Source organism: Rhea pennata, chromosome 5 (genome assembly GCF_028389875.1).
Source record: "Rhea pennata isolate bPtePen1 chromosome 5, bPtePen1.pri, whole genome shotgun sequence".
NCBI classification, from domain to species: domain Eukaryota; kingdom Metazoa; phylum Chordata; class Aves; order Rheiformes; family Rheidae; genus Rhea; species Rhea pennata.
The window spans coordinates 38,725,957-38,752,215 of NC_084667.1; the positions used below are offsets into that span (position 1 = coordinate 38,725,957).

General features: G+C 42.7%; 3 protein-coding genes and 1 long non-coding RNA gene across 9 annotated transcripts in view; 2 read left to right on the forward strand and 2 right to left on the reverse strand.

The window, feature by feature from the left end:
* The window catches only part of TRPM5 (transient receptor potential cation channel subfamily M member 5), a 40,212-nt gene extending 32,659 nt beyond the window's left edge, over nucleotides 1–7,553 (forward strand). Inside the window, exons 19-24 of the mRNA XM_062575957.1 lie at nucleotides 15–183; nucleotides 875–1,053; nucleotides 2,200–2,332; nucleotides 4,475–4,547; nucleotides 5,615–5,705; nucleotides 6,998–7,553. Coding sequence (XP_062431941.1) covers nucleotides 15–183; nucleotides 875–1,053; nucleotides 2,200–2,332; nucleotides 4,475–4,547; nucleotides 5,615–5,705; nucleotides 6,998–7,098 — 746 coding nt within the window. The 3' untranslated portion in view covers nucleotides 7,099–7,553. The remainder of the gene's footprint in view (nucleotides 1–14; nucleotides 184–874; nucleotides 1,054–2,199; nucleotides 2,333–4,474; nucleotides 4,548–5,614; nucleotides 5,706–6,997) is intronic.
* A 1,993-nt stretch (nucleotides 7,554–9,546) lies between these two features.
* Nucleotides 9,547–13,798, reverse strand: TSSC4 (tumor suppressing subtransferable candidate 4). 5 transcript variants are annotated; one of them, XM_062575955.1, is made up of 3 exons: nucleotides 13,735–13,767; nucleotides 12,535–12,603; nucleotides 9,547–11,675 (listed from the first exon to the last, which is right to left on the reverse strand). In XM_062575955.1, exon 3 carries the CDS (start codon nucleotides 11,585–11,587, stop codon nucleotides 10,562–10,564), a length of 1,026 nt encoding a protein of 341 aa, XP_062431939.1. In that variant the 5' UTR covers nucleotides 11,588–11,675; nucleotides 12,535–12,603; nucleotides 13,735–13,767; the 3' UTR covers nucleotides 9,547–10,561. The 5 variants fall into 5 exon arrangements, 4 of the variants coding, with proteins under 4 accessions (XP_062431939.1, XP_062431936.1, XP_062431940.1 ...); XM_062575952.1 differs by having other exon boundaries at nucleotides 13,497–13,763; XM_062575956.1 differs by lacking the exon at nucleotides 12,535–12,603 and having other exon boundaries at nucleotides 13,735–13,798.
* Nucleotides 13,799–14,536: 738 nt separating this feature from the next.
* Nucleotides 14,537–20,514, forward strand: LOC134140597 (uncharacterized). Of its 2 annotated transcripts, none has more exons than XR_009958439.1 (2): nucleotides 14,537–15,114; nucleotides 18,871–20,514. It is a non-coding gene; the product is annotated as an uncharacterized LOC134140597 (long non-coding RNA). The 2 variants fall into 2 exon arrangements; XR_009958438.1 differs by having other exon boundaries at nucleotides 19,753–20,514.
* A 775-nt stretch (nucleotides 20,515–21,289) lies between these two features.
* The window catches only part of CD81 (CD81 molecule), a 43,437-nt gene continuing 38,467 nt past the window's right edge, over nucleotides 21,290–26,259 (reverse strand). Inside the window, exons 6-8 of the mRNA XM_062575979.1 lie at nucleotides 26,046–26,147; nucleotides 25,306–25,398; nucleotides 21,290–24,682 (exon numbers count right to left, since the gene is read on the reverse strand). Coding sequence (XP_062431963.1) covers nucleotides 24,620–24,682; nucleotides 25,306–25,398; nucleotides 26,046–26,147 — 258 coding nt within the window. The 3' untranslated portion in view covers nucleotides 21,290–24,619. The remainder of the gene's footprint in view (nucleotides 24,683–25,305; nucleotides 25,399–26,045; nucleotides 26,148–26,259) is intronic.

The following is a 26,259-nucleotide window of genomic DNA, read 5'->3' on the forward strand; positions in this document are numbered from 1 at the left end:
ATCTTCCGTTGCAGCATCCCGAATGTATCCTACGAACTGCACATTTAAACCACTGCAGATTCTGCAGGAGAATTCACCATCATGTCCTAACAGCTATGCCAACTGGCTCGTCATACTTCTGTTGGTCGTCTTCCTACTAGTCACAAATGTTCTCCTTATGAATCTCCTGATAGCTATGTTCAGGCAAGTGCCAGTTCAATAATTATCAAGAGGGAGATTGCAAAGGCTTTAGTGAATGCACGCATATACTACATGATCTCATATCTCATAAGTTTATCCTTACTGTAGCCATATTAAAAACAAGAAGAAAAGAAGCCTTTTTTACTTCTAAAAATTCAATAAACATACATAGAAGGGTCTGGATCCCCAGTCATGCTGCAGCACAAGTTTGCAGGTGCAAAAGCAGCCTTGGTAGGCTTAACAGTGGATGATCTGCACATAGGGGAACTGCTCGATTTCAACACAGCTACTAATGATTTATTTGGCTGAGGAACGGACTTGGTATGTTTGCCCATCTTGCATGGGCAAAGTGGAATTACTATTCTTCCTTAAAACACACACACACACACACAAAACTATATATATATATATACACACACATACATGTATGTACATACATACATATATAAAACACTAATGTGGTCTTTTTTACCATTTGAAGCCTGAAACTGTAATTCTTTTAATACTTGATAATTTTCATGCACATCAGTTAAAAAAAAAAAAAAAAAAGGAACAGCAAGGTTCAGCAGGTGGTGTTAATTTAAGGTAAACATCATTAATTTAAAGTAAACATAGGGCTATATTTTCTAATTATAAATTTTAGCTTCTTGAGATAAAAACAATTATAGAAAACCTTTTTCTTTTCTAACTGCAGTTACACTTTTCAAGTAGTTCAGGGAAATGCAGACATCTTCTGGAAACTTCAGCGCTACAACCTAATTGTTGAATATCATGGACGGCCTGCGTTAGCACCACCATTTATCATTATTAGCCACATAACTCTGGCTCTCAGAAGAATCTTCAAAAAAGTGGAACACACAAAGGAACATCTGGGTGAGCTGTTAACAAAGATCAAGCAACTGAAGACCCTGATACTCTCACAGTAGGCAACACAGAAGAGCAAAACAGCATTTCAGTAAGACAATGGCCATAGTTTGTGATTTTTAACAAAGAGTGCCAGGAGACTACACATGAAAAATTAAGGCTTGTAATGCAGCCTGTATTATATACAGAGTTTTCCACAATGCACTTCTTTATACAACAGAGTTATAAGGACAAAAGTGTTGACATAAAACTGGGTGAAGTGGCTCGATTTCTCAAGAGATAACAATGGCTATGTGTAATGAATAATGAATAATCGTTATCGCCATTTGCTCCTGCATTTTAGTAATTATTAAGCATGGAAACCCCCCCCAAACGTGTACAAAGTCTTAAGAATCTACTAGGATCTGTGGAATATCCCATTATAGAGAGAGAGAGAGAACACTTACTTCAGCAGCATGCCTTGATACCTAGGAGGATTGAGTATGAGTGAATGTATCTCAAAAAACAAAACAAAACAAAAACAAAAAACAAAGGAAACAAACAAAAAAAACTCCACCACACACAATAATAATAATAAGAGTGGATTTTTTTCAAGAAAACAAGAACCTGTCTGGTCAAATCAGTAAGTTTGGGAGCACACAGCAAGTGTGTCCTTTTCCCATGCTTTAGGGAGGTACAAGATTAGTATGTTATATTTAAAATACCTGTGTGAAATTGAGCTCTGTTGTTGCTAGGCCCCCTGTTTTCCTTCTAAGACGAGACTCTAAGGGGAAGGGATTTATTCACAGTTTTTACTTCCTATTTATAACTGGTCTAATAAAGGTATTCTGGATCTACAATATATAAGAATTTCAGTAAGTTTCTAAATAAATTTAAACTAAATTAAATTAAAATCACTGAAATAGGTCTAGGCAGTTCTTCAGAAAACTCAGGACTCATACCCAACTGCAAAAAAGTCTCTTGACTTCCATTACAGGAAAAAAATGGCAGAAAATATGTATTTTTTTTTACGCTACATTTTCGTAACCTGGCACCCCTGCTATGGCAAAGCAAAACTATTTATTTTTTCTTTAGCATAGCTGCCTCCCATTATTCAAACTAGCATAGGAGAAAAGGGAGAAAAATATGATTCTTAATATCTTTCTTTTCTTACAGAAAGAGATCTTCCAGATAGTGTAGATCAAAAAATCATAACATGGGAGCTGGTGCAAAAGGAAAATTTTCTGGTGAACTTGGAACAACAGAGGAAAGAAAGCAATGAAGAAAGGCTGAAGGTCACGTATAATAAGTATGTTAATTTTCAACATTTTTGACTGACAGTGAGTGAACCTTGTAGGTCTTTAGTTTGAATGACATAAACATTTAGGTGCTTGTAAAGCTTATGTAAAGAGTTTAACTAGAATGCAGTTAGGAAATATACATCCCATGAAAAATATGAGAAGATAGTGTCACTACAATAGTGGAAGAGTTGCCAGCATTCTTGAAGCATGCACAATTACAGACCTGTTAGCTCCAGCCAAACCTGCAGTCAAGCTCAAATGAAAATCACATTTGTGAAGAAATGGTGGAGGAACAGCTCTTTTGCTCTACTGCGGCACACATACTTCCATCTCTTACAGAAATTATAACATACCTGGAAACAAAACATTGATCAAAATCCAACTAAACTATCCTTTCCAAACCAGAGAGAGGCTTAATCTTTTGCATGAATGTTTGTGACTTCCTGAATTACCCCTAGGTTACAGATACAGAAGAACTACTGCTTATGACTTAATGGCATAAGACTACAACTTTTCACAAGAAATTCCTGATACTGGCTCTAAAATTGTGGTCTTGACCTATGTCAATTTATTGAGTCATTTAACTACTTTTGTAAAATATCTCCCCTATAGGGGTGTCAGTTAAACTGGTGTAGCATTCTGAAGAACAAAAATGCTAAGTTATTACTCACTCTTTAAGTGAAAGACAGGGTAGATAATGGGCCTGGAAAACTGAAACATCTAAGTCAATATTGAAGCCAGATGATAAAGCCTTCTTTAAAGAAGGCTTTAATACCTGTCTCAGTTGTTTCCTCTTAAGATAAAACTGCCTTCAAATACAGAGACACAATGGGTGTGGAAGACAGTTATTACAATAAGGAATTTCAGTTCTAACATAAAGAAATACAAATGTTTCTGTGCTGTTTGATGTTTTCGTTATGCACAGTCTTTCAAAACAAGCTTTCACATTTCTAATTCATAGAACAGTTGGAATCCAAACCAGGCTACTTGGGTATGTACTTTGAAATTACTCTTCCTTTAAAACTACACAGACTCTTAATTCATAGTAATTTAGAATTATTGTATTGATTTTAACTTTATTCCCAAAAGCAAGTCACTGACAAACTTCAGCATTTTAGCACTGAGAATAAGCGAGAGCTCCATAGCTATGAGATTAAACAATATATATATGTGGAATTGTTTCTAAGAAGAAGTCACCATAACATTTTCTCCAGATTTAAAAATAGTAAATTGAAGATGAAGTTACTGCCTGGAGGGGAAAAGTGAGTAAGAACTAGTCTAGCTTCACAGTACCTCAGATACAGCAGAGCCAGCAAGAAACTAGAAAAGGTTCAGATAAACTACTGAACCTGTGGCTTTTTACATTAGTTCTTGGATGGCAGCAGACTTGGCTATGTATTTGCAATCTTAATAAATCTTCAGAAAGTGATTCTTTGAACTTTGAATTGAAACAAGCCCACAAAGCATTAAATACACCCAACAGCAGCCTTTTTACAGAGGTCTGAATGGAATATAACCAATTAGAGGGAAATTTTGAAACAGCTGTGGTTAGGACAAGGCAGAGAGGGATTTGAGGAGCCTATGGGAAAGCAGGTGTGAAGATAAAGGAGTTGATAGGAGAAAATGTGAAGGATGCAGAAAGTGCATGGACAGAGGGATACAGTGATGTGGAGGCACCATATGTGAGTACCATACACAGTCCCTTTGGACTGCATGGAGAAAGAGATTGCATGTCAAACCAGTTTCCAAAAATGAAACCTTGAATGAAGTTTTTAGTGGTTTATACCTCTGGCTTGATGGAACCAAATACTGTGGCCTCAGTTCTCCCACTGGGATCAATTTATATTCGGCACAGATGGGACATCTGTGGCTGGAGAGAGAGAGAACCAGCTTCATCTATGGCTCCTCTCTCCAGTCCTTGACATCCACAGCAGCCGGGGCTAGGTGGCCCTCACTACAAGCTGAATGGGGGCTCTCTTACCTGTGCAAGCTTTTAACAATTTCCTAGGCAATGGGTGCATGATTCTGCGATGTCTCAGCAAAACTGGCAGCTGCGGGTCATGATTCTACGAAGTTACGCAGTTTTAATGTTCTAGGGTTTCCTTTAAAGATTTTCCCTTTTGCTCACTCTGTCTGTTCTGTTTACACAGGGTGGATAGTTTGTCAAAATATTTTAGTGGATTGAAACAACAAGAAAAGCGATTTAAAGTTATAGAATCCCAGGTAAGTAATAGTTTTATAAGCATTTATATCAGCATTGAGCTTTCACCATGTTTCTTTCATTTATTCTACAGCCTAGACTCTTTGAACAGTGATGGTAGTATTTGAGGGTGGTTTGGCTGACACTACTGAGTGCTTTAAGGATAAAGGGAAAGAAAAATGGATCTATACTATGGCTTCAGTTTCCTTATTGCTATATCTCTGGTGATAATGCTGAAAGGAAACTTTTCTGATCTCCCATAAGAAAGGAGAAAGGGTAAGACACTATTTCTTGCTCCCTTTGCTAGTCTGCCTGAACAGTTGTCTATTTCTTCCAGTGTGGTTCTTCCTGGAGCTGAGCGCTTGATCTTTCCCCTCCATTCTTTTCCTTCACCTAACCTTTTATTTCTTAAAAATTACAATTTCAAAAATACTCATATTCTGTCTAATCTGACCTGATCTAGACTTTCTTGAATTTTCTAGTTTTCTTGGATACCAAATTTTCTGATTTTCTTGGATGCCAGAACTGAGGTTTCAAAGGGAGGTGTCTACCATACAAATGTGCAACATAAATAATAGAAGGAAATCCCATCTTGAGCTTTTGAGGACAAACCCATGGAATATAAACAAACATTTGTTAAACAGCATGAAAATGCTCAGCCTTACCATATGCTATGTACAACTGTTATTGTTTTCTTTGTTCCTAGAACTCTCCAGTGTAATTCTGACCTTGCTGAAAATTGCTTATCTTAATGCTCCCTTTGCAGTTTCCCCTTCCATTCTTAATTCATTTTATGGCTTCCTGAAAAAAGCCATGCTATTCAATAAACAATGTTGACATCAAATACAAGTCCGACAGGAATACAGAAGAAATGCCTTAAGTTTGTGCCAGATAGAGATGTGATATATTCACAAAACAGAGGATATTTAATACAGATTGTCCTACTATTTCTTAAAAGAAAATATCGTATGTGTTATTTCTGATACTGTATCAAGTTACCGCCTAGATTATCTTTCTTCCAAGTTTGAGAATGGATGATTCAAAATACTATAAAAATGAACTGATGTAGAAGTAACTACTTATTTTGTAGATCTGCTACTGTACAGCTGTTATCTCCTCCATGGCAGATATTTTAACCAAAAATAAACTCTTGTGCAACCAACCAGCTCCGAACTATACATGTAAGTATTGAAAATAATCATGGAGAAGCTAAATAATCCAACTAAGTGAGCTGAGCAGGGGGGTTGGACTAGATGATCTCCAAAGGTCCCTTCCAAACTTATCCACTCTGTGATTCTTTGAGTTCTTGAGTCAATGAGATAGAATCATAGAACTTCTATTTAATAAAGATCACAACAATAAAAAAATTGAGCAAGCCTCCTACTTTTACTTAATCAACACCACTCATATGCTTTTGGAGCTGCAACTGTTTACAACACTTAAAAATCTTTTTCCAAGTCCCAAAGCTCCATTAGCTGAGACTTAAAAATTAGAGACACAAAGACTACTTCTCAGCTACTGCTGCATAGCCGATGCAATATTGGGAATATTTTAATGATCTGTTCCAATATCTATCTAATATTCATCACACAGAACGTCCTCCAAAACCTGTAAACTGAACAAATAGGTATTATATGGGGAAAAGAAGTTGCTGAAAACTCAGCAAAGCCTTGACAGGGCAAAGACAAAGCATTACTAGAGACTGAGGTCTGCAAAGATAGTACCATGAAATATGCCCATTTTACCCTGTGCATTTGCAATGATTTCAGTGCTGTGGTGCAGGGGTGGAAAGAGCCATGACAGAGTTTACTATAGCAAAGCACGGAGATATGGCACAAACACAAGTATTTTGACATTTTCCCAGCCGCATAAGAGGAAATATGAACATACTTAACTAGGCATAAAAAACTTTAGTCATAGCAAAGCCAAGCTGGACAGTTTATTTCATCCTAACTCAGCATGCATAACACACTATTATATTCTGTAAATAACAAAAGGAGGTAGCAGTGTTTCGTTTATAGGGAAAAATGAAGCTCACCAATAAATACAACCAGATAGTTGATCCTAATTGCATCTCTGTCCTGCAACAGAATTTGCAGTATCTAGTCTGAGAAGATAGCATTAACCTCAACTTTGACTCCCAAACTTAATTATTTTAGAAGCTTAAGTAAACATGCTTATGTACTCATGTGTAAATTGCTCCAGTATAAAAATCTCAGTAAGAAAAACCTTCCTGCAGAATATGCTGTCTAGATATTTTAATATTGTAACTGCATGATAATCAAACTTAAATAGCTGAAAAATAAACAAGAAACTTGTTATATTGACTTCACTGAAAAAATGCAAATTAGTACAAATGTCTACTTTTTGTTGTGGATTGTTTTCATCATTTCTAAGTTTCCTAAATAATTGCTATTTTGTGCCCTTTGTCCTAGAACTTTTAACAAACACATGGCTTTTACTATCTTATTAGGTTTTATGAATGCCAATGTTGAAGTGCCTTTGCCAGAAAGAGGTGAAAGAGAAGAGCGTGCTGATCAGCCTGAATCTGACATCAAATACATTGATAACTAAATGTTCTCATTTTTTCCAGATTAAGTCCCCCCCCCACACACACACACACACTGAATTTCTGTTGAACTAGTCTCATGGAAGTCAAAGACCCAACTCAGTCCTGGATGGAGACATATCTTCAGTTTAATGTCAAGAACTGTTAATGTTTGATGGTACTGAGCACTGCTCAGTCTTCATACTCCATTTTTTTCCCCTTTCTTTTCTCCTACTCCTACACTGGCTGGTTCTTTCTCCAAAACTCTCTTCCACAAATCCTACTAACAACTTCCCCTCCAGAATGAGGCTACTACCTTATATTCTAAACACTATCTGCCTTTATTTCTCCAAATACTGTACCCTCAATCAAACTCCATCACCAACTCCCACATTTTTGTTTTCTGTCCAAGGGAATTTCCCTGATGAAAATCAATCATTTCCTTATTAAAAAAATATACGTCATCTCCTTGGCCAAGAAAGCACACTCGTGTTTCTGGGTTCTTTAAAAAGAAATTCAGGAAATAGTTTCCACAGGAAAGGGCCTGGGATTCTGAACTATTACAATTCATACAGTTCCTACAGTTCTCATAATCCTCAAATGACTACACTACTGTCTTTTCTTCCCATTTTGGCTTCTGTACTGTATTCCTTTTATGGCTGTTCCTTAATGAAGGTTCTTCACACATTCCCAGAAACCGGACTCTCACCACATGGTCCTCAAGCCTTTGGTGGCTTGCTCTCAATTTCCAAATGCAAAGCACGCGACCCTCCCACGGTCTGGCCCTCCATGCTGTGTTGCTTGCCTTTTTGTTTTAATGCCAGATAATATTCACTGTCAGCTTGCTGCTATTAAAGGAGACTTTGCTATGTATGTATCACAATGCATGAAACAGCACAACTACATCTTACGCAATTTCCTGATTTCATTCTACCTTTCTCTTTCAAAGACTTAGCAAAATCACTTAATCAGAGATTTTTCAAACAAGAATGCATAGCAAGTTTCCCTAGAAACTAGGAATTTGAATTATCATATTCTGTATTACTGTAAGTAGCATGTCCTTATTAGCATAAAAAATTTAGCTGGCTTTATTATAATTTTGAGAAGATATAAAAATAAATGAATATTACTACTGTTCTTTGTAGGGAAATTTCTTTGAACTAGCATAAATAATGTTGGAAGGGAGAAACACTGGATTATGGTCTTTCTTACGCTAAACTTCAACTAAACTTGTTTTGCTCATGCATATCGTAACACCACTCCTATGCAACGCAAGACTGCACTAAAACTTGCTCTCTCCATTACTAGATATCTCAATACAGAAATGGAACAAAAAAAAATAGATCTGGTCAAAATGCCTTTCAGATATTAGTCTCCCATTAATAGAAATTAATCATTTTATGGTATCTTCATAAAGTAACTATTTTTTTTCAGCTGTGCCAAAAACCACAGTGGTCCTATTAACAATGGGAGAATTTTGGTATGGAGCTATGCTGTTCTTCACCTTAGGAAGGAGAAGTTACAGAACCAGTAAATTTGTAGTGAACTACATTTAGGACATAATACGTATCTTACAAGCAGCACACACACTCATCACCATTGCTTCTCTTCCAAAACAGCTACTATTTTAACTGTGATCAGCACACTCATTATCCACTGGAAATCAAAATGATCTGTTCGGGATTTTTGGTATGTTCCATACATATAAGCTGGTACAACTGATGTACTTAGGAATGGCCCATTAACTGATGTACATGGAAACATAGTCTTATAATCACACATACTTTTTTAAAAATAAAAAGTGAATTTCAAAATACGGGGCGACATCACTCAGGCTCATTTCACATTCTTTTCTGCTGATAGATGATGCACATGTTCAAACACTAAACCCCAGATGATTCCGGCCTGTAAGTCTACTTCTGATCAGATGCTGACATCACCACAGAGAAAGTAATTTCCCCAAATACTTTCAGGAATTTGAGCAAGTGCAGCCTAGAAGAGAAATCAAGCTCCGAAGAAGTAGTCTTTCATTGTGGTATTACAGGTATTAACACTGAGGCTGGGTAATTTAGTATACTGGCAAAAAATGTCAGTCCTAACTGGATCCTGAATTAATCTGAGTTTCAAATAGTACAATCTTTCAAAGAATTTAATCTTTCAACCTCATTTATAAAAGAAAAAAAATCTTAATCATTTATAAATATTATGTGGGGAAAAGCTACTACATTTGATATTCATTATGCAGGTGATTCAATGAAGCTATTTTCTTTGTACACTGTAAAATGATCTCAATGTTAACGAAGTCAATTTCAAAATCTCAAATTTGAGAAGTTGAGGGAAAAATTACCAGAGGATAAGTTAAGAGTAACATTCTAGAGGATTTTCAAGACAATTTTCAAATAAAATGAACTGAATATTTGTTAAAACTTCCTATAACTGCATGCATGTTAATGTGGTTCAAAGAGATACAGAAATCAAGCTACAACTGAAAGTTTATTGGCATCCAGAAAACAAAATAAGTATCCAGTTCTGGTGGTACGAGTACCTCATTCCATTCAAATCCACACAAGGAATCAATATGTAAGCAGTGTCACCTGAAACAGTTATACAAAAATACATCATTCCATACTACCGAGAAGAAGAGTTGTTGCCCAACTGATCCTCAAACTGTTGCAAATTCTAACCTACTCAATGTGATGAGACTTGGTGAAGCCATCCTGAATCTGTCTTCATCAAGATGTTCTCAGAGTTGTCCCTGTCCCCAGGATACACTGTAGGTTTTTATATCTTGACCATATAATACCACTTAGTAAGACCACCTTAAAAATATTCAGTTTGCTAGTTCCTACCTGTACCCTGTAAATGTATGACTGAGCACTACTGTGCTTTCACTCTCAGTGGCAATGGGGAAGGATTTTTTTTTTTTTTTTTTTTTTTTTTTTTTTTAAAGAGAGGGTTTTCCTTTCTGGGACAGGGCCAGGAGAAATCAAATGCAGTGGAAGACTAAGGCTTTTTTTCTTCATTCTTTAAAAACGTCTACATAATGAGCTCATCACATTTGTTCCAGGAGTCTACAGGAATAAGGGACAGTTTGAATTTATAGCTGAGTAGGACTTCATTTCTTTCATAAACCTCCTTGCAGCCTTTAAGCTAACATTTTTTTTTTTTTTTTTGGTGCCCAGGACTTCCAAAGCTCCAGAGCAAGCCCCAGCGAGCTGTTCAAGTAAACAAAGCACACTACTTTCTCTCCTGCTAAGGTGCAGTTATCCTGTGCCCAGAATCAAGAACAAAAAGTCTGGAATGGACTTTGGGTAGCTTAATTTCTAACAGTATAAAGTGGACTTGGATGTTATGATGCAACTCTTAGATAAAAAGCTATCACTTGTTTTCCTGACCAAAAAAAAGAAGGCTAAGAAAAAGCAAACGTATCTAAAGGTGATCTCCTAGAACAATACAAGTCCTTGGATGTCTCTGGTTTTGCTCCACCCTTCAGGACTCTTCCTCTTCGTGGTCTACTTTAGGTCGGAAATTTTTCCTATTTCTCTTTTTACTGCAATGGAATCCAACTATTTCCACCAATGGCTCTTCATCTGCATCACTTAACTTTGCACTAAGTTTATCTTCTCTGTTTAGGTCCCCGATCATCAGGCACCCCTCTTCCTCTGTTGCCTTCCCACTTCCACCATCTAAATGTTCCAACTCTACCTTATCCTCCTCCCTCAAGTCCTCAGTCTTCTTAGGAGATTTTCCTCTCAGATCCGTTTTTGTGTGTTTCTTCTCATCCTCTCCTGCTGACATTTTCTTTTCCAGTCCATCAACACCCCTTTTAGTTGGTTTGGTGAAGACAATCCTTCCAGCGCCACAGCTAGAGGGATCCTGGTTGAAGTATGGGGTGTAGCTATCTTGGAGAGCTGAGCTTTGTTCCTCTCCTCTTTTCTTCAAACCCTCTAGAAATTCCATGGCCACTGCCCTGTTAGTCTTGTCACTAGACTCTGAAACGCCATCTAGGCTATACTTGGTCCAGCGCTCTGGGTGAGCCACGTAGTCAGGGATTGCAGCAGAAGTTCTGGGAGCTTGCACTGGTTTGATTTGCTTTCCAGGGCTTTCTGGAACCGTGTTACTTGAAACAGTAGTTGGAGGCAGAGGACGTTTAAACCTGCCATCAACAACATTATCTTCAGCCATCGAGGGCACAGACAGCTTGGCTGCCTCTTCCAGGCAATCAAAAATGCTCTGGCTACGGAGAGAGAACGTAGAACTCATGCCTCTCAGGTGGAATGGCTGGATGGGAGATTTACGACTACTATTTGAAGAGTCAGAAGTCTCCCCTGATCTGTAACCCCCATCATCTGTAGATGGCTCCTCAGGAGATATTGTATCAACTTCAGCTTCATCCGCTAACCCAAAATCATCAGAATCGGAATCACTGAGTGACACTGTGTCAGAGGGCAGAACTCCTTCGTAGTCACCAGCCACTATACCCAGAAAGGGTTCACCTGCATCTTGATCTCCCATCTTTAGGCTATCACTCCCCTGACGTCTTTGAAGTAAGTCCCGGAACAGCAGCAAATATAGTTTTCCAAATACCCAATGAGTTTAATGCCTAGAATGAAAAGGAGTTCAAAAATTAAACTGTGATACAAGTACCATATAAATAATGGTTATAGCAGGACCAATTAAGTTATCAGCATCAAGTTTTCGAGCAAATCCACACAACTGTCTTATACACTTCTTCCAGCAATGATTTGTCCAGACTACATCCTATGTTTACCTTACTGTACAGAAATGCACCCTACCTTCTCACTTTCTTTGGCCATTATTTTCCTTTGCTGCATTAGCACAATGTCTTGGGCCAATAACCAGTGTATTCATTATACTGCTTGTTACAAAGCGCACTACCACTGATCAAGGTCAGTGGCAGAGAAGTTTATAAAACATCAGGGCTGTGGTTTCATTTTTTCTTTACTGATATAAAGTACAGGCTTCATTCCTTCCCTGGCTTGAAGTTCTGTCACATCACTACTAGGTTTCTGGGATCGTGTGATGAACTAGCTCAAGGAATCAGTCCAACTGGATTAGGAGAACTTATCACTCATGCCTTGCTTGTGCTAACAGAGTGGAAGCAAGAGGAGCCTGCAACCGAGGGTCAACAAGAGCTGGCCCTTTAGTCAGTAAAAACAAACTGTGAACTGAAGCCTGAGTTCCAGTACAGGCTGGAATACTAGATTCACTCTATCATTTGGTGGAAGGGAATCTCTGTATCCAAAGAAGGTTGGTGTTCACGCTACCATTTGCCAGACAGTAAGAAGTGGAGTTGGTGAACATGCACCTCAGTTCTGCTCACAAAAACATGAGATAAGGAAATAGTTGTAGTATATTATTAGAATAAGCTCAACTGCATAATTATAGGCTCTTTTCTAACAATGTAGCAAACAGACATGGAAAGTCTGTTAGTCACTCACTTTCTCTTCAGACTGAGTCAGCTTCCCCTCCTGAGGGTCAAAACCACCAAAGACACAAGCACTTCTGCCCTAGAAAACAAACATTTCCATTACAATATTGGAAATGTAGTTTTAGAATGAGCTTTAAAAATAATTCGTCCTCTCTGAATCATCCAAAGCTGCAGAATTGATTTCTAAATCTGACATAAGCTCAAATTAATATAAGAGTCTGCTGATATGTCTGGATTTTTGGTAAAAGAACAACACACTCCCTAATAAGGCTGGTACCGCTCCTTTTATTCCATCTCCACAGTCACGTTGCCATCCTTAGAGTCTGTAGAACAGGAGGGAGCCTTTTAAAAAATAACACTGTAATTTGCATGTGTAGTAAACCATCAAGAAGTGAACTATATTAATATTTGGCCAAGAAAAATATCAAACGAATACTTATGCATTATGAGCACTAAATGCTGCAGGAAAACAAGAGACTAAGGGTGGCCCAGTGTCGTGTCGTGTGGACCAGGGCCGTCCCAGGGCTGTGTTTTCAAAGAAAGGCCGCATTAGGAATCTGGGCCAGCCTTGCATTACACATTAAAATACAGAGACACTTCTGGAGAATGCAGCAGAGAGAGCACTGTGTTGCATGTGCAGCCTAGCTGTCTTCGACAAGAGGAGCTGAGGACTGCTTCTGAAAACATGACCCCTACTGTAACCACCAAATAGGAAAAAACCAGCTGAAAAATCTCTCGCCCTTCCGGTTCAGTTTTAGAGCACGTGGAAGGAATGGCTACAACGCAGAAGAGCCGCTAAAAGGCGCAACTGCCCGAAAGGACTGCTTGCCGGCGGCACTCCAAGCGCTCCTCTCAGGCACGGTGCCCCTTGCCCGCGGGGGCTTACACAGAAAGGAGAAATCCCGCTCCTGCGGAAACGCTTTACCCCGAACAGCACTAGCGCCAAGCACGCAGCAGAGCGGGCGGACTCACAGGGCGGTCAGGGCGGCGTGAGCCCGGCACAGCCGGCGGCTCCCGGCGCGGGAAGGGCCCCCTCAGCCTCCTCCACGCTGCTCCTCCTCACGCAGGCCCGTCACCCTGCAGCCGCGGGAGAACACCGACGCCATCGCTGCCGTGGCCAGCAGCCCCCTCGCCGCGGGGGACAGCGGGCCCCCACCGGCCTCTCCCGAAGGCGCCGGCCCCGCCGCCCCCCGGGCCCGCAGCACCCTACCCCGGCGCGGCGCGGCGCGGCCCGGCGGATCCCCACGGCACCCGCCCGCCGTCCTCCGTCATCCTGCCCGCGCGGCGCACGCTGGGGCACTGAGTCCCCGCCGCCTGCGGACGCGCCGCGCCGCGGGGCTCTGGGACTACAAGCCCCAGCATGAAAAGCGGCGCGGAAGGGGTGGGAAGCACCGCCCTGCGCCCTTTGCATCCTGGGAGTTGTAGTTCGCCCGCTTGCCCCCGTGGGGGACATTTTGAGATCTGCGGACCGCCGTGGAACGGGGCACGGCGGGACTGCGGCTCCCAGGGTGCACCGCGAGCGGCGCCGCCGCTGCCCTCCGCCATTTTGCAACCTGTGAGGAGAGAAGGGTGCGGTAGCCGGGGTTGGGGAGTGGTGTGGGAGCTGCTGCGTCTCTGCCATGCGGCTTGGACAGCGATGGCAGCGCCGGCCTCGCCGTCGTGCCGCGCGGGACGGGGCGTCCCGGCCGTCCCCGCCTGCCCGGCAGGCGTCGAGCTTACTGCCTGAGGGCCCCGCGGCGAGCCGGCCTCTCGGGATCCCCCCGAAGGGCACCACCGCCTCCCGCGCGTCCTAGCAACCGCCTGACAAAAATATCCAGCGGGGCTTTTGTTCTCATCAGAAAAGTAGGCATTTGGCCACAGTGAAAATGTCAGAGGAAGTGCTCCCCCCCCCTTTTTTTAATTTGTATTTATTTTTTAACCAGAAAACCCCAAGTCACTAGGGGCATAAAATCAGTGTCCAGCGGAAAAAAAAAAAAAAAAAAAAAAAAAAAGAAAAAAAGGAAAAGTTTCCGCTTTCTGTCCCAGAAGAACATAATGTGTGTGTATGGAAAAGTGGAATTCTTCCTGAAAACCTTTCACTGGTTTTGGCCAAAGAGGCTTCATTTTTTCCCCTCATTCAGTGAAAAGTTAAAGTTTTCAGTGGAAATAAGCTTTTCAAGTGACTTTATACTTAGCTCTTTTACAGTATGTTCAGAAAAAAAAAAAGCAAATTTTGTTCTTTGCGATGCACCAGCATGTCGTGCAGAGGTTTCTTTTTTTTTAATGTTTTTCCTCCACCCCCTTCTCCAGGGAAGTGCATGCCCACATATGCCTTGCATGATTTCAGGGGCTTCATCATTAAATGGAATTAACTTAATGCCTGTAAAGGGTCTAAGCTGGTAAAGATCAGGCCTTTATTAATCAGGTCACCCAGCACTGAAAGATTAAGAGAAACAAAGGACTTTGAGCCTTGAAGATGAGCAAAGCCATGATGATTTATACCATCATTTTGCAACAAAAGATGGAACTGTTGTTCAGCCCCATGGATTTTGGAGGCAGATTTTTTCCATGGCATCCCAGCTCTGTTTCATCTCACTTTCTTTGCCAAAAGGTAAGTTTATGTCCTAAAAGACTTCACTGAAGCCCTTCAAGAGGGGCCTCACTATGAGTCATCTGTGATATAAATTGCAGCCATTTACATTGTCAGTTTTAAAAACACACACACACACACACACACACACACACACACACACACACACACACACACACACACACACGCTTTTGCCTTCTGGAGTGTTGTTAACTATGCTAATTTATGAGATGAGTAATTTATGAGGTGAGAACTATGTTCGGAATACACTTGGCAGCGATAACAGGGTTAGCGCAAAATGTCTTTTGTCTGGCTGGAGTTATGCTGCAGCTTTAAATCAACAATTTTAGAGGTGTTTCCCCATTTGGTGATCCTTTTTTTTAAATCTCTATATACATACATATACATACATACATATGTATATATATATGTATATGTGTAAATATAGTGTGGTCACAGACATTAAAATGGGTTCCTGGCTGGAGGGAGAAAGAGGAAGAGTCCTCTGGTAGATCAGTGGGAGCAGATATGAGGAGGGTAGTAAACAGGCAAAGGAAGCCATTTGAAAGGGGAAATAAGAATAAAACACAGGTAAAGTCTGCCCCTGCTGTGTAACACTGTAGCATCAGGGATGTACCAGGAGTAAATCTCTGAGAGTAAAAAGGATGAGGCAAGGAAAGGGTGTGGAGCAGGCAGTGGCATGTCCCATTTTTGTAAGGATGCAGACAAACAGGGTCTAGTGCAAATAGATGAAAGGCTTTAAAGCCTGCCTCTCAAAGGGGCAGAAAAGGGCTACAGCACCTCCACGCTCTCCATCACTCAAAAACCTGCGTGCCTTCAAGGCAATGGTACAAGCCCCATTCCTGGATTCTGGAGGCCAGTGGCATTGCTAGGCTTAGTCTCTGCTCAGTTTTGGCCTGGATGCTGTGTCTGTTGAAGGCCAAGGTCACCTTCAGAAACTAACTGTACCCATTTTCTCCTTCCTGCCTTTTTGCAGAAGATTAATACCACATACTGCAGAGAACTGGGGGTGAGCTGCTTTTTCTTGTGACTAAGGACTAGGCAGTTTGTACTGGTAGATATACTGGTGTGTTGGAGGTTTTTTTGCTATTGCTTGGCGACAACTGCAATAAAAATAATGAGTCAGACCCTGAAGATGAACAGATGGTAAAGCATTTTCCCCTAGCCAATATGAACTAAGGTGGCTTGAAGAGGAGCAGGGGGGTTGGACCATGGCTCTAAGTTGCGGTGCAGGAAATCAAATGAGAGAAACGTGCCCTGCGCACAGGCTGTGAGGGGCTGGCTCCACCACAGCTTGGGCTTCTTGGAGAAGATGGATCTGTGCGCCTGCAGGAAGCCAGCGTATCCCCACGCACGGGGTGATGTGTATGAATGCATACCCATCGCAGCCCTCCTATCGGGAGCTTCATGCTCCTTTCTTGCAAATACATTTGTCATTTGGCACCTATCTGGTACCAGTTTCTGCTTCTCGGTTGGCAGACTCATGCCCTGGTCTATGCCCTGAAGGCCTCTGCTGCTTCTGCTGTGAGAGGCCAGGGTAGACATCAGCAGAGAACTCCTGTCCCTCTCCTCCTGGCTATTGGAAAGTGTCAGGCAGTCACCTGGGAATGGAGGAAGCTCTTCATGGTGAGACCACAACAGTTGCTCTAGGTTTCTGCAGTGGGGGACTAGGAAGCAAGAGTGGCAGAGACTCTATCAGACACTAGAGAGCTGTTAAGATCCTGAAAGCCAGAAGGAGCAAGCAGATGCATTTTCTATGCCTTGTCATGCATCTGGAAGGAGAATGGAAGTTGGTCTGCTCTGTCTATGCTCAACCAATGCTGTAGATCCTTAAGGGAAGCAGGGAGGGAAAGGAGTATTTTCCTGTAATCAGAATCAGTAACAGCACAGTTGCAAAGACCTTATTCTCTTCTGCTGAGAGGATGCAGTTACCAAGGCAGCATAGGGTAAAGGTAATGGCTGAAGGAAGTAATCAGAGTTGCCCTCTCCCCTTTGCAGGAAGGAAACTCTACAAGTGGCCATGAAATTGTGTTGGATAAGTTTCCAGGAGCTGAGTTTGACACTCTTGTCTACACAGAGCTTTGCTCACTGGTTTTTCTTTGCACTTTCATTTGGTCCTGGCTCACTTACAAGCGATTTTGATTTGTTTAGTGTTATTTATCCCCCCCCCCCCGCCCCTCTGCCTCTGGTGACTACATCAAAGTGGAGTTTGTCTTAATGCAGGCAGGCCATGAGGCTCCGAACCCCACCTTCCATCAACTTAATCTTTCAAATAACAATATTATTGCTGGCCTGGAGAGGACCTGTGCTGAAAACCTGCATCCCTTGCTCTGTTAGAGACACTGTATGTGTAGGAGATGCCAAACATGACAGTTGAGTAGATGGGAGTTGAAGTTGTATAAGACCAAATTAATGTGCTGGGCAATTCTTTGAAATTTAAAAAACAAACAAAAACCAAAAAATATTTGGGGAGCTGTATTCGTTTTGATTTAGTTATATTTTTACTAAAAACCCTTCTAATTCTTGCCTCTTTTTTTTTTTTCCTTTTCTATCGCTGGTCCCAGTGTGTTTAATATTAACAGCAATTCAGAAGGGCTGAAAGAGATTGTTTGAACCAGCTGAATGCCTTGAAGTTAGTATTTATTAAAAAACCACAAACTCCTAAAACTCCCCAAACCTCCTGGTAGAACATGACCCGTAGACACTTACTAACTGCTGTGACTTTGTAGTCAACATAGAGCTTTGCATTTACTACCACTAAATCTTGCTGGACGGACCCTCCTCAGCTTACTCCCAGCCCACACGCACAGTATTAGACGCCTGGCCTAACACTAACACTTGACTGGTACTCAGCAAAGGTGTGTTCTAACACAAGTTAACGCCCTAGAAACACAGGGCCAAGAAACTCTTAGAAAAAGAGAAGTGTAGCTAACCTTTAATTAAAACAGTTACTTACAACTGCTGGCATTTGAGCTGGGTCATCCAAAATCAGTGGAGAAACGCCAGTCAATTTACATTCTCATGTCCAGCTGCAAAGGAAAGCTCTGTAACGCATCTGCAAGTGTGAAAACATTAATGCAGCATGCTTAGTGGCTGAGTGGTGGTTGCTTTTTGCTTAAGTTTCCTGGTCTCTGAAGTAAAAGCATCCGTCTGCCTGCTTCATGCACATTACGTGCCAGAGGCTGGCCAAAGTGTTCGCATTGAAACAGTGTGTCTTTGCACATGGACCCTCCCACTCAGGGTATGCCCTGTGCCAGGTTATCTGATGCTCCCTGGGTTGAAATTCGTAGTGGTCAGGGAAAATGTACTGGATTAAGATAACACCTTTTGCTAAACCATGCAGCTTTGTGCTTGGAGATTTTTGGTTTCTAGCCTATATCTTTACCACTTAATGCAAACCTAGTCATGTAGCTGATTGTTTGCATCTCCCTTTCAGCATTCACTGAGGGCAGATGTTCCCTTGCTCGGGGCTGTGTTTCCCACTCACCTCATCTGTGCAGCTGCTGGTTCCCAGCCTGCTGCGCTTCTGCTAGCAACAAGCCTGTTGAAATGATTGTTTTTTTCTGAAGGCCTCCTTGATTGTCAGCAGCTTACCCAGCCCTGACAACAGCTTCACAGGCAAGCAGATTTCTTTTTTTCAGGCTCTCCAAGTTGTTTTTGTGGAACACTGAAGTTAGAAAGGAAAAAACACCTATAGCTACTTTAGAATTTACCTCCTTGCATCCTTACAGCTTTGGCATTTTGTCTCCACCACAGCTACCATGGATGTGTTTTAACAGAGATGCTAACACATAGGCATCCACTAGCTGAATGCCAGAGCTCATGCCCTGCTGAGACAGCCTCCAGTGAAGCCTCACCTAGCTTGAACCTTCACCAGGGTGCAACATGAGCTGCCAACTGGCAAGCTAGTAGAGGATAGACTGCTGGCTGCGTCTTCAGCGAGACTGACCCTGTGAGCATAAGCCCTTCAATCGCACCACAGAGCCAATGTTCTGATGCTTGCACTATCACGTTTCCCTCAGCTTGAGCTTGCTCTGGAGCTGAAATTCCCTCCTCTCCTGCAATTGGAAGAGCCATGCAGCCACTTCCAGTAAAGGAGATGTCAATTCAGAGCAGGAGTTTGGGCACAGCTACTGTGTAACAGGCTTTTCATCACCCACCCTGGAAAGTGGAGCTGGCAGTGAGGGAAGGGGGACCATGCAGCCAGCATCCAGCAGGGAGGCTGCTACAAAGCAACCGCCACCTTGAACAGCTCTCTGATGGGAGGACCGGCTCGATTTTTCCCTCTGCAGGAATATTGAGAGACCTGATTAGAGCTTAAACAACCTCTTAAGGAAGGGACATAGCAATTTATACCGTCCCTGTTGGTCCCAGCTGTCTTAGTAGGAAACAATTAGGCACACTGCTACTTTTAAAACAGCTTATGAAATAGAGCTAGCCAAAGCAAAAATAATCCCCAAACTTATAATTAAAAAGAGAAACAGTTTAGAATCTAACTTGCTGTAGTTTAGAAAAGATCATGCTTACATTTTCTGTGAATATTGCTGTCAGAAAAAAAAGTGCACAAAAATATTCATAGGAGTCAAAAGTCTATAGTAATGTCTCTACTGACTGTTCTTTCCTTTCTGCACTCTGTAGGCCTCTGAAGAAGATTTTTTTTTTTTTTTTTAAAAAAAGGCAAGTTCTTGTCAGTTTGAGAACAAGCAGGCTGCAAGTTCTCCTTCCCCCCTTCCCTTCACAGTGGCTTTATCCATGCAGCCTTTCATGCTCCTACACAGAAGGGCTCCTATTTTCCAAGAATAACCGGTGCCTTCACTTAACAGCACCTTAAAGGGACCTGGTTTGCCGATTCCTCTCTCAGCATCTCAGCTCAAGCACTGCATTCGACTACAGTTTTGAACACATCAGTGTTAATATTCAGACCTGAGGTGCCCACCGAAGGGATCACATTCAGCCAGGGGATGTTCAAGAATCCAGCTATGCTTTGAGGCCAGCATCCCCAGGCACTGCTGTTCCCACACGCAGCTCGGATGCCAAATACACGTTGTGCTTTGCCAGTTTGTTTCCACTATCATTTGTCTCCCCATTGAACGCCAGCCTGAATCTGACAGTGACTCACATCAGGTTAATCCTAGCTCCGAAGAGGCAGAAATAATTGTATCTCTATCTGGAGTAACAACGCAGCACCACATCCCAAATGTTTTACGGCAGGAAGCAAAGAACATCCTATTCATGGGAAACCACCTCAAAGGTCATCTAAGGACCGCATTCCCTAAAGCCTAAATTTTGCTTGAATACAAGAACCAGCAATGCTGTTCTCTTGGAAGATGTGGCAGAAATCTCTTTGTATTGGAAAGAAACAAGCTCTGATAACACATCATTAAAAAACCACTAACAAGGGTTTTTGTTTTGTTTCTTTTTATTGTTTTTAAATATAACTTTTTTTCTTTATTTCCAGAAGTCATTATGTCTGACTCCATTAACATTCAGGTAAACAAGTGAAAGAACAACAGATGGGCATGATCTCTTAGCACAGGCACAGCCACCAGGAGCAGGGCTTTTTACCTTTCCTCCGTAGCAGCTAAACATGGCTCTCCCTCGCCCCGCGCTCCCTCCCTTTCCGTACGGGCAGCAGTGATGGCTGGGGCCGGCCTCTGGACATCCGTGCTACAAAAGCAGTGAAAAGTCCAAGAGAGGGCAAAGAAAAGCAAGCAGTTGTGGGCTCACAGTGCTAGGCCTCCTCCCTGGCTCTCCTCTCAGCAGTGCTCTCCCGGATGCTGCGAGGGGCAAGCCGTGGCAGCAACTGTGGCAGCAGAGGGTGTTTTGGGCCGTTCTCTGTCGCTTTAGGAGAAGCCCCTTGGGCATGCACACTATTGCCACCACAGGCCCCCCACTAAATTTCAACAGTCACCAGATTTTGCAATATGTATTAGCTTCCCCACAGCTGCACCCCCCTCCATCCCTTGAGGTGGGTACAATTGCAGCGACCACTGCTGCTGGTGAGCACTGTCCGCCTCCCCTCGGAGGACTGCGAATGCCCCCCCGCCCCCCGCCCCAGCCTGCCCGCCTTCCCCGTCCCAGAGGCTGCTAAACCCGTGCCGTTGAAGCCTGGTTCACAAAGCATCCTGGTGTTAAGGTTAACTGGTTGTAGACTGCAGTGGTTCATCACACTATGCACACTATGAGAAATGTTTATTAAATTGACTTTTGTTCTTAAAAAAAAGGCAGAAAGAAGTTAAACACACTGCTTTGTGGCATGCTCCAGTCAGAAAGAAACCCAAGCATTCAGTTAAGCTGTCAGCAGCTCTGTTTGACCTTGTGCTGTGGTCTTTGAACTCAGACCTGGCCAGTTCACTCCCATCTTCCCCACTTGGATTTACAACCATTTCCTCAGGTGTCGCTTGCTCTGGGAAGATGCTTCCCTGGAGAGCGAGGGTTTGTATTTACAGCCCACAATTTGACCCTTAGTCCATCCATGGGACAGCAGGGGGGCAGGACAAGGCCCACGCAAATGCACAGTTAGCAGGACAGCATCTGAAAGAGATAAGGAGCCCTGCCCACCCTCTGTTTTTTCCCCTCCACCTCAGTGAGCCTTGGGGCTGACTGGCTGCAGAGCTCTGTCACTTCTGAATCTCAAGTACTTGCTAAAGGGCAAGCGCCCCCTTGAATTTGTTTTTAACTCAGATCCATTGTCACAGGAGGTCAAACAAGAGAAGACCCATGTGAGTAGTTTTTCCATGCTAGTTTCCCAGCTACTTCATCACTCTTAAGCAAGCCAGCTCCCTCTTCTCCCCTTGCTGACCTGCTCCTGCTCACGACCACACAGTCAAACACAGGGGCTCTCAGCTAACAACCCCAAAGACAGCATTACCCCTCCTGGTGCAAAACCCCTCCTCCAGCCCCCTCCTATGATCCTCCCACCTTGGCAGGCCCTCTCCCTGCACCCATGCCGCGGGGCGCCCACAGCACATCCCCGCTGCAAGAGGTAGCTGCTGCTGCGGCTCACCACAAGCACCACCCATGAAAGGGGCCAGAGAGCGAATCCCACCCAGGTGGGGTACAGGCTGAGCAAACATCCTGCTCTTCCTCCCTGGGCTGTCAGACCTCTTGAGGAAGTGCTTTCTCCCCAACACTCTTGCATGGGACAACCCAGACCCCCAAAGCTACAATGCCCAGGGACATGCCTGACCCACATCGAGTGCTTTGCGGGGAGAGCTTGTCTGTCTTCAAACAGAGCTTCAGCTACTCACACAGCATCAACTGAATACTGAACAATATAAAAAAATACAGTATAGGAAAGAAAACAGAATTGAAATGCTTAATGCCGTATTTATACACATTTATCAACAGTCAACAAAAAAGGCAGCAAGTTACACATCCATTCTGTATGCTAACAATCCTGATGCCCGTATATGTAAACACACATGCGTGGGTGATGTATATACATATAGCCACATAACAGAGTAGATGACCTAAAGAATCTACGCTGGGGAGCAGGGGAAGAGGTTACCTACTCTAGCTGCATTCTCAATGTGCACAAAGTGGACATTCAGGGCAGTGTTGCTTTAAGGCTGTTTCTAAGGCTGACTCATTTCTTGTCCAACTCCCTCAAATTGAAGGTCTGTTGAAGCACTTCCTCCTCCTACCTAGCACAACTTGATATATATACCTATATACTTTTTAAAGGCCCTACATATACTAAAAGGCAAGAACAGGAAAGAGGTGAGTGGAAGGGGAGAAAAGCTTCTGAATGGATCAATTTGCCCCAGTGCAGGAATTTCCTCTCCTGTTTTGGCAAAGGTTATGGTACCCAAGTGCCATGCACAAGGTACTAGCTTAAAATGAACACAGGTCTCTCTCCCTATCTGATTTGGTGTTCTTCATCACAACTAGGGTGAGGAGGAGAGAAAGAATGTTTGAGAAGCAGAGATATTCCTGAAGTGAGGAAGGTGATCACAAGTTTTAACTCCTCCTCTTATTTGCATCAATGTGGCAAAGAGCTGAAAGAGACTACCATTTCCAGCTCGAGTGCTCATAAGGTAAGGAAAAGGCTTTGCTTAAAAATATATATCTATAGAACTATACATATAGATCATCTGTTTAGAGACACTCTATTACATAGAACCTGGGTCACTCTACCCCTCTATGTACACGGTAGCAGCTGTCCCGCTACCTCGCCAGAGTGGCACACGCTAGAGGCCACATACATCTCATTGGCAATCAAAGCATAGCAGGTCACAAGAAAGTGTTTCAACTGGTGCCATCGAAAATCCTGAATTCCCTTGCTTTGATAAGCTGATTTCCAACTGTTAATATCATTGGGAATGGAAGGTTTTAAAAATAAACATTTTTTTCAGAGTTATGAAAGCTTCCTGGCAATGTTAGTATGTGTGACAAAACACTACAAGCAAGGACAGTTTCATTGAACAAGAAAGCAATGCAAAGATTAAATTTTAAATGTGTATGTATATGGCAGGGAATCCCCAAAAGTCATCCTGTATAATATAAATGTATTATTTTTAAGGTTAAAGACTTTTTTTGAGGTTTTCTTTTTTCCCAATATCATTTGTATGTAAGTATTAGCATAATACTGAAAACTTAGTACAGCACTAGACTCTCCCAAAAACATAGTAAGTCTACAAAGAAACATTCAAGGAAGTTAAAAAAAAAAAAGTGACAATTTTCGGTTTGTTAAATTTGAAAAACTAAGACTAAACCCAGACACTGACCCTTTAATGTAATGAGTCAATGTAAATGAGTCAATTTATAAAGTTACAGCCCCCAGAAGAAAAAATAAAGTCATAAACATCCCCAATCTTCAGAGGCTGAAAAGTTTAAATGCTCTGTTAATAGTTTATCTAGCAACACAAACAGGTTTGCTAGGAACAATCCATCCCCATATCGCTCTTCTCACCTATGTGACTGGGGCTTTCTCTCCCCTTTCTACCAGGCTTCAGGCAGTTACAGCCAGACTTCCCTACCGGCAGCTTGAAAACACCACAGAGTTGGGGGGATGGGAGGAAAAGAGGAGAACAAACAAGGAAAAAAAATTAAAAAAAAAATCAAATTCCTGCTTTAGCTTCCAATTACGTATATATAAAAAACAAAAGTCAGTATTGAAAAAGAGAGTAAAAACCAAGGCAAAGATTTTTGATAACAGGCTGAAGCCTTCTACTCTGCACATCTTCCACAAACATCATCTCTGAATTTCTCCAGTGGGGAAGGGGTAGGAAGGATTAAAACTCCTGCTACGGCAGCTTTCCCTATCACACAAAACTGATGTGTAACTAACTCAGCCACAAGGATATGGGAAAGTTTTATTTATTAAAAAAGTACTTCAAAATAAAAATGATAAGTACTGTATGGTAATATTAGAAGTATTTATATACATAGTTTTCTTTGTCTTTTGTTGAAATGTCTCCTGGTCACTTGGTGGCACTTGGGGTCCTCTCTAGCGCCATCTGCCCTGCTCCCCCCATCCTGTCCCCTCCCCGGCTCTCACATCTCAGTACACGGAGCTGTTCCTTATGCCACAGCACAACACCATGCTCAGAATCATTTCGAAGATCTGCAAGGAGACACAAGGCCATCTGTGAGGCTCTGGTTCATGACACCAGGAAATCCTACCTCTTCTACCCAGCTATAGATTAATACGCGCCATGGTCCTGCACTGTTCCCCCAGCCTCCTTTTCTTCCAGACACCCTTATGCCAGGCAGAGATGCTGGGTTTTCACTGCTGATTTTATTAGGAGCTGGCCAGTTCAAGATAAGATCATGTTCTCCCTTCTCTCTGGCAGCAGCAACAGTACATTGTAAGCCTTCTGCCTGCCAGATAAGCAGCAAATGCTCCAAGATCTCTCACATTTCAGCTCAGCCTTTGGCACTACAGGAAGCATAGGGTTACCAGCAAATGCCACTGACTGCTGGGGAGCAGGGGAATACCTTGTGGGCAAGAAAGCAAACTCCTTCCCACTGCAGAAACCAAATGCCTCAGCCTGAGAAACGAGTGGTTTTGATGCAGGGAGGGGACCCGACCCCCAAGGGAAGTCGAAGGAGAGGTTTGGACCAGCTCCAGAAGAGTAAAGCAGGACCGGTCTTGTACAAGCCCAGCCACTGCTCACAGCTCCCTGCTTGCCTTCAGGGTCATCTGGGCTTTTGAAGTTGCAGATCTGCCCACGTGCTCACACTTACCATGATCACAGCAACCACGATGGCAGCAATACCAATCAGGTATAGCTTCCCAGAGAACAGCTCATCAATTTTTTGGTGACAGCTCGAGGTTATCTGAAGCAGAGAACAACCAGTGTCAGGCAGCCTATTTTTCTCTTACCCTCCACAGATATTCACATCAGAAAAAGATGCGATTCCTGCTTCCCCCATATCCTGTTTATGTTTTGGGGTGAAAAGCTGACTCTAAGAACTTGTGCCAGTTTGCCAGAGCCTGGAGATTTCACCCCTCCATGCCTCCATCCCCAAAAACTCAAACAGCAAGGGAAGGCCAGATGGGGAACCTCTGACATCCCACTAAACAATCCCAAAACATGGAGGAAAAACAGCTAGCTAGTCTCTCGCTATGCTAGTGAGAAAGACCAGTGCCCTTTCCCACCCCCTAGCTCCCTTTGGAGGTCTCCACTGCTTTGGGACAGCCCCTCTGCTTCCAGCAGCTCCATCACTGTGGGAGGGCTCTCCTACCCTGCTTCTTTGCTCTTCCCACCTTCCCATAATTGTCCCTCCGTCAGGCAGTGCCACGCGAGAGCTAGGATGCACAGAGCTGCTTCCCCAGGGATGCGCAAAGATGGAAGAAAGAGGCAGAGAGCTGTTCAAAAGCTGTCATTTCCCCTCTTCCTCCTCAATGAAGCAACCAGATTCATTTCCCTGGCAGGCAAGGTTCCTCATCGGAGCTGTGCCAAGCAAAAAGCAGCTGTGCCTACCTGAGAAACACTTTTCAGGAAGGAGTCCTTCTTCGGGCAGAGGTCCTCTTTCCATAAGGCAGTGGTAACTCCTATTGCAACATCAGGACCACAGCAGTCCAGCTACACAGAGAGAGGAAAAACCAGCATTAGCAGACATGTGACCACTCTCCTGCAATGCTCTTCCCATCATTAAACATTCCAGAAACCACTCATGACTAGGAGTCATTTTGCA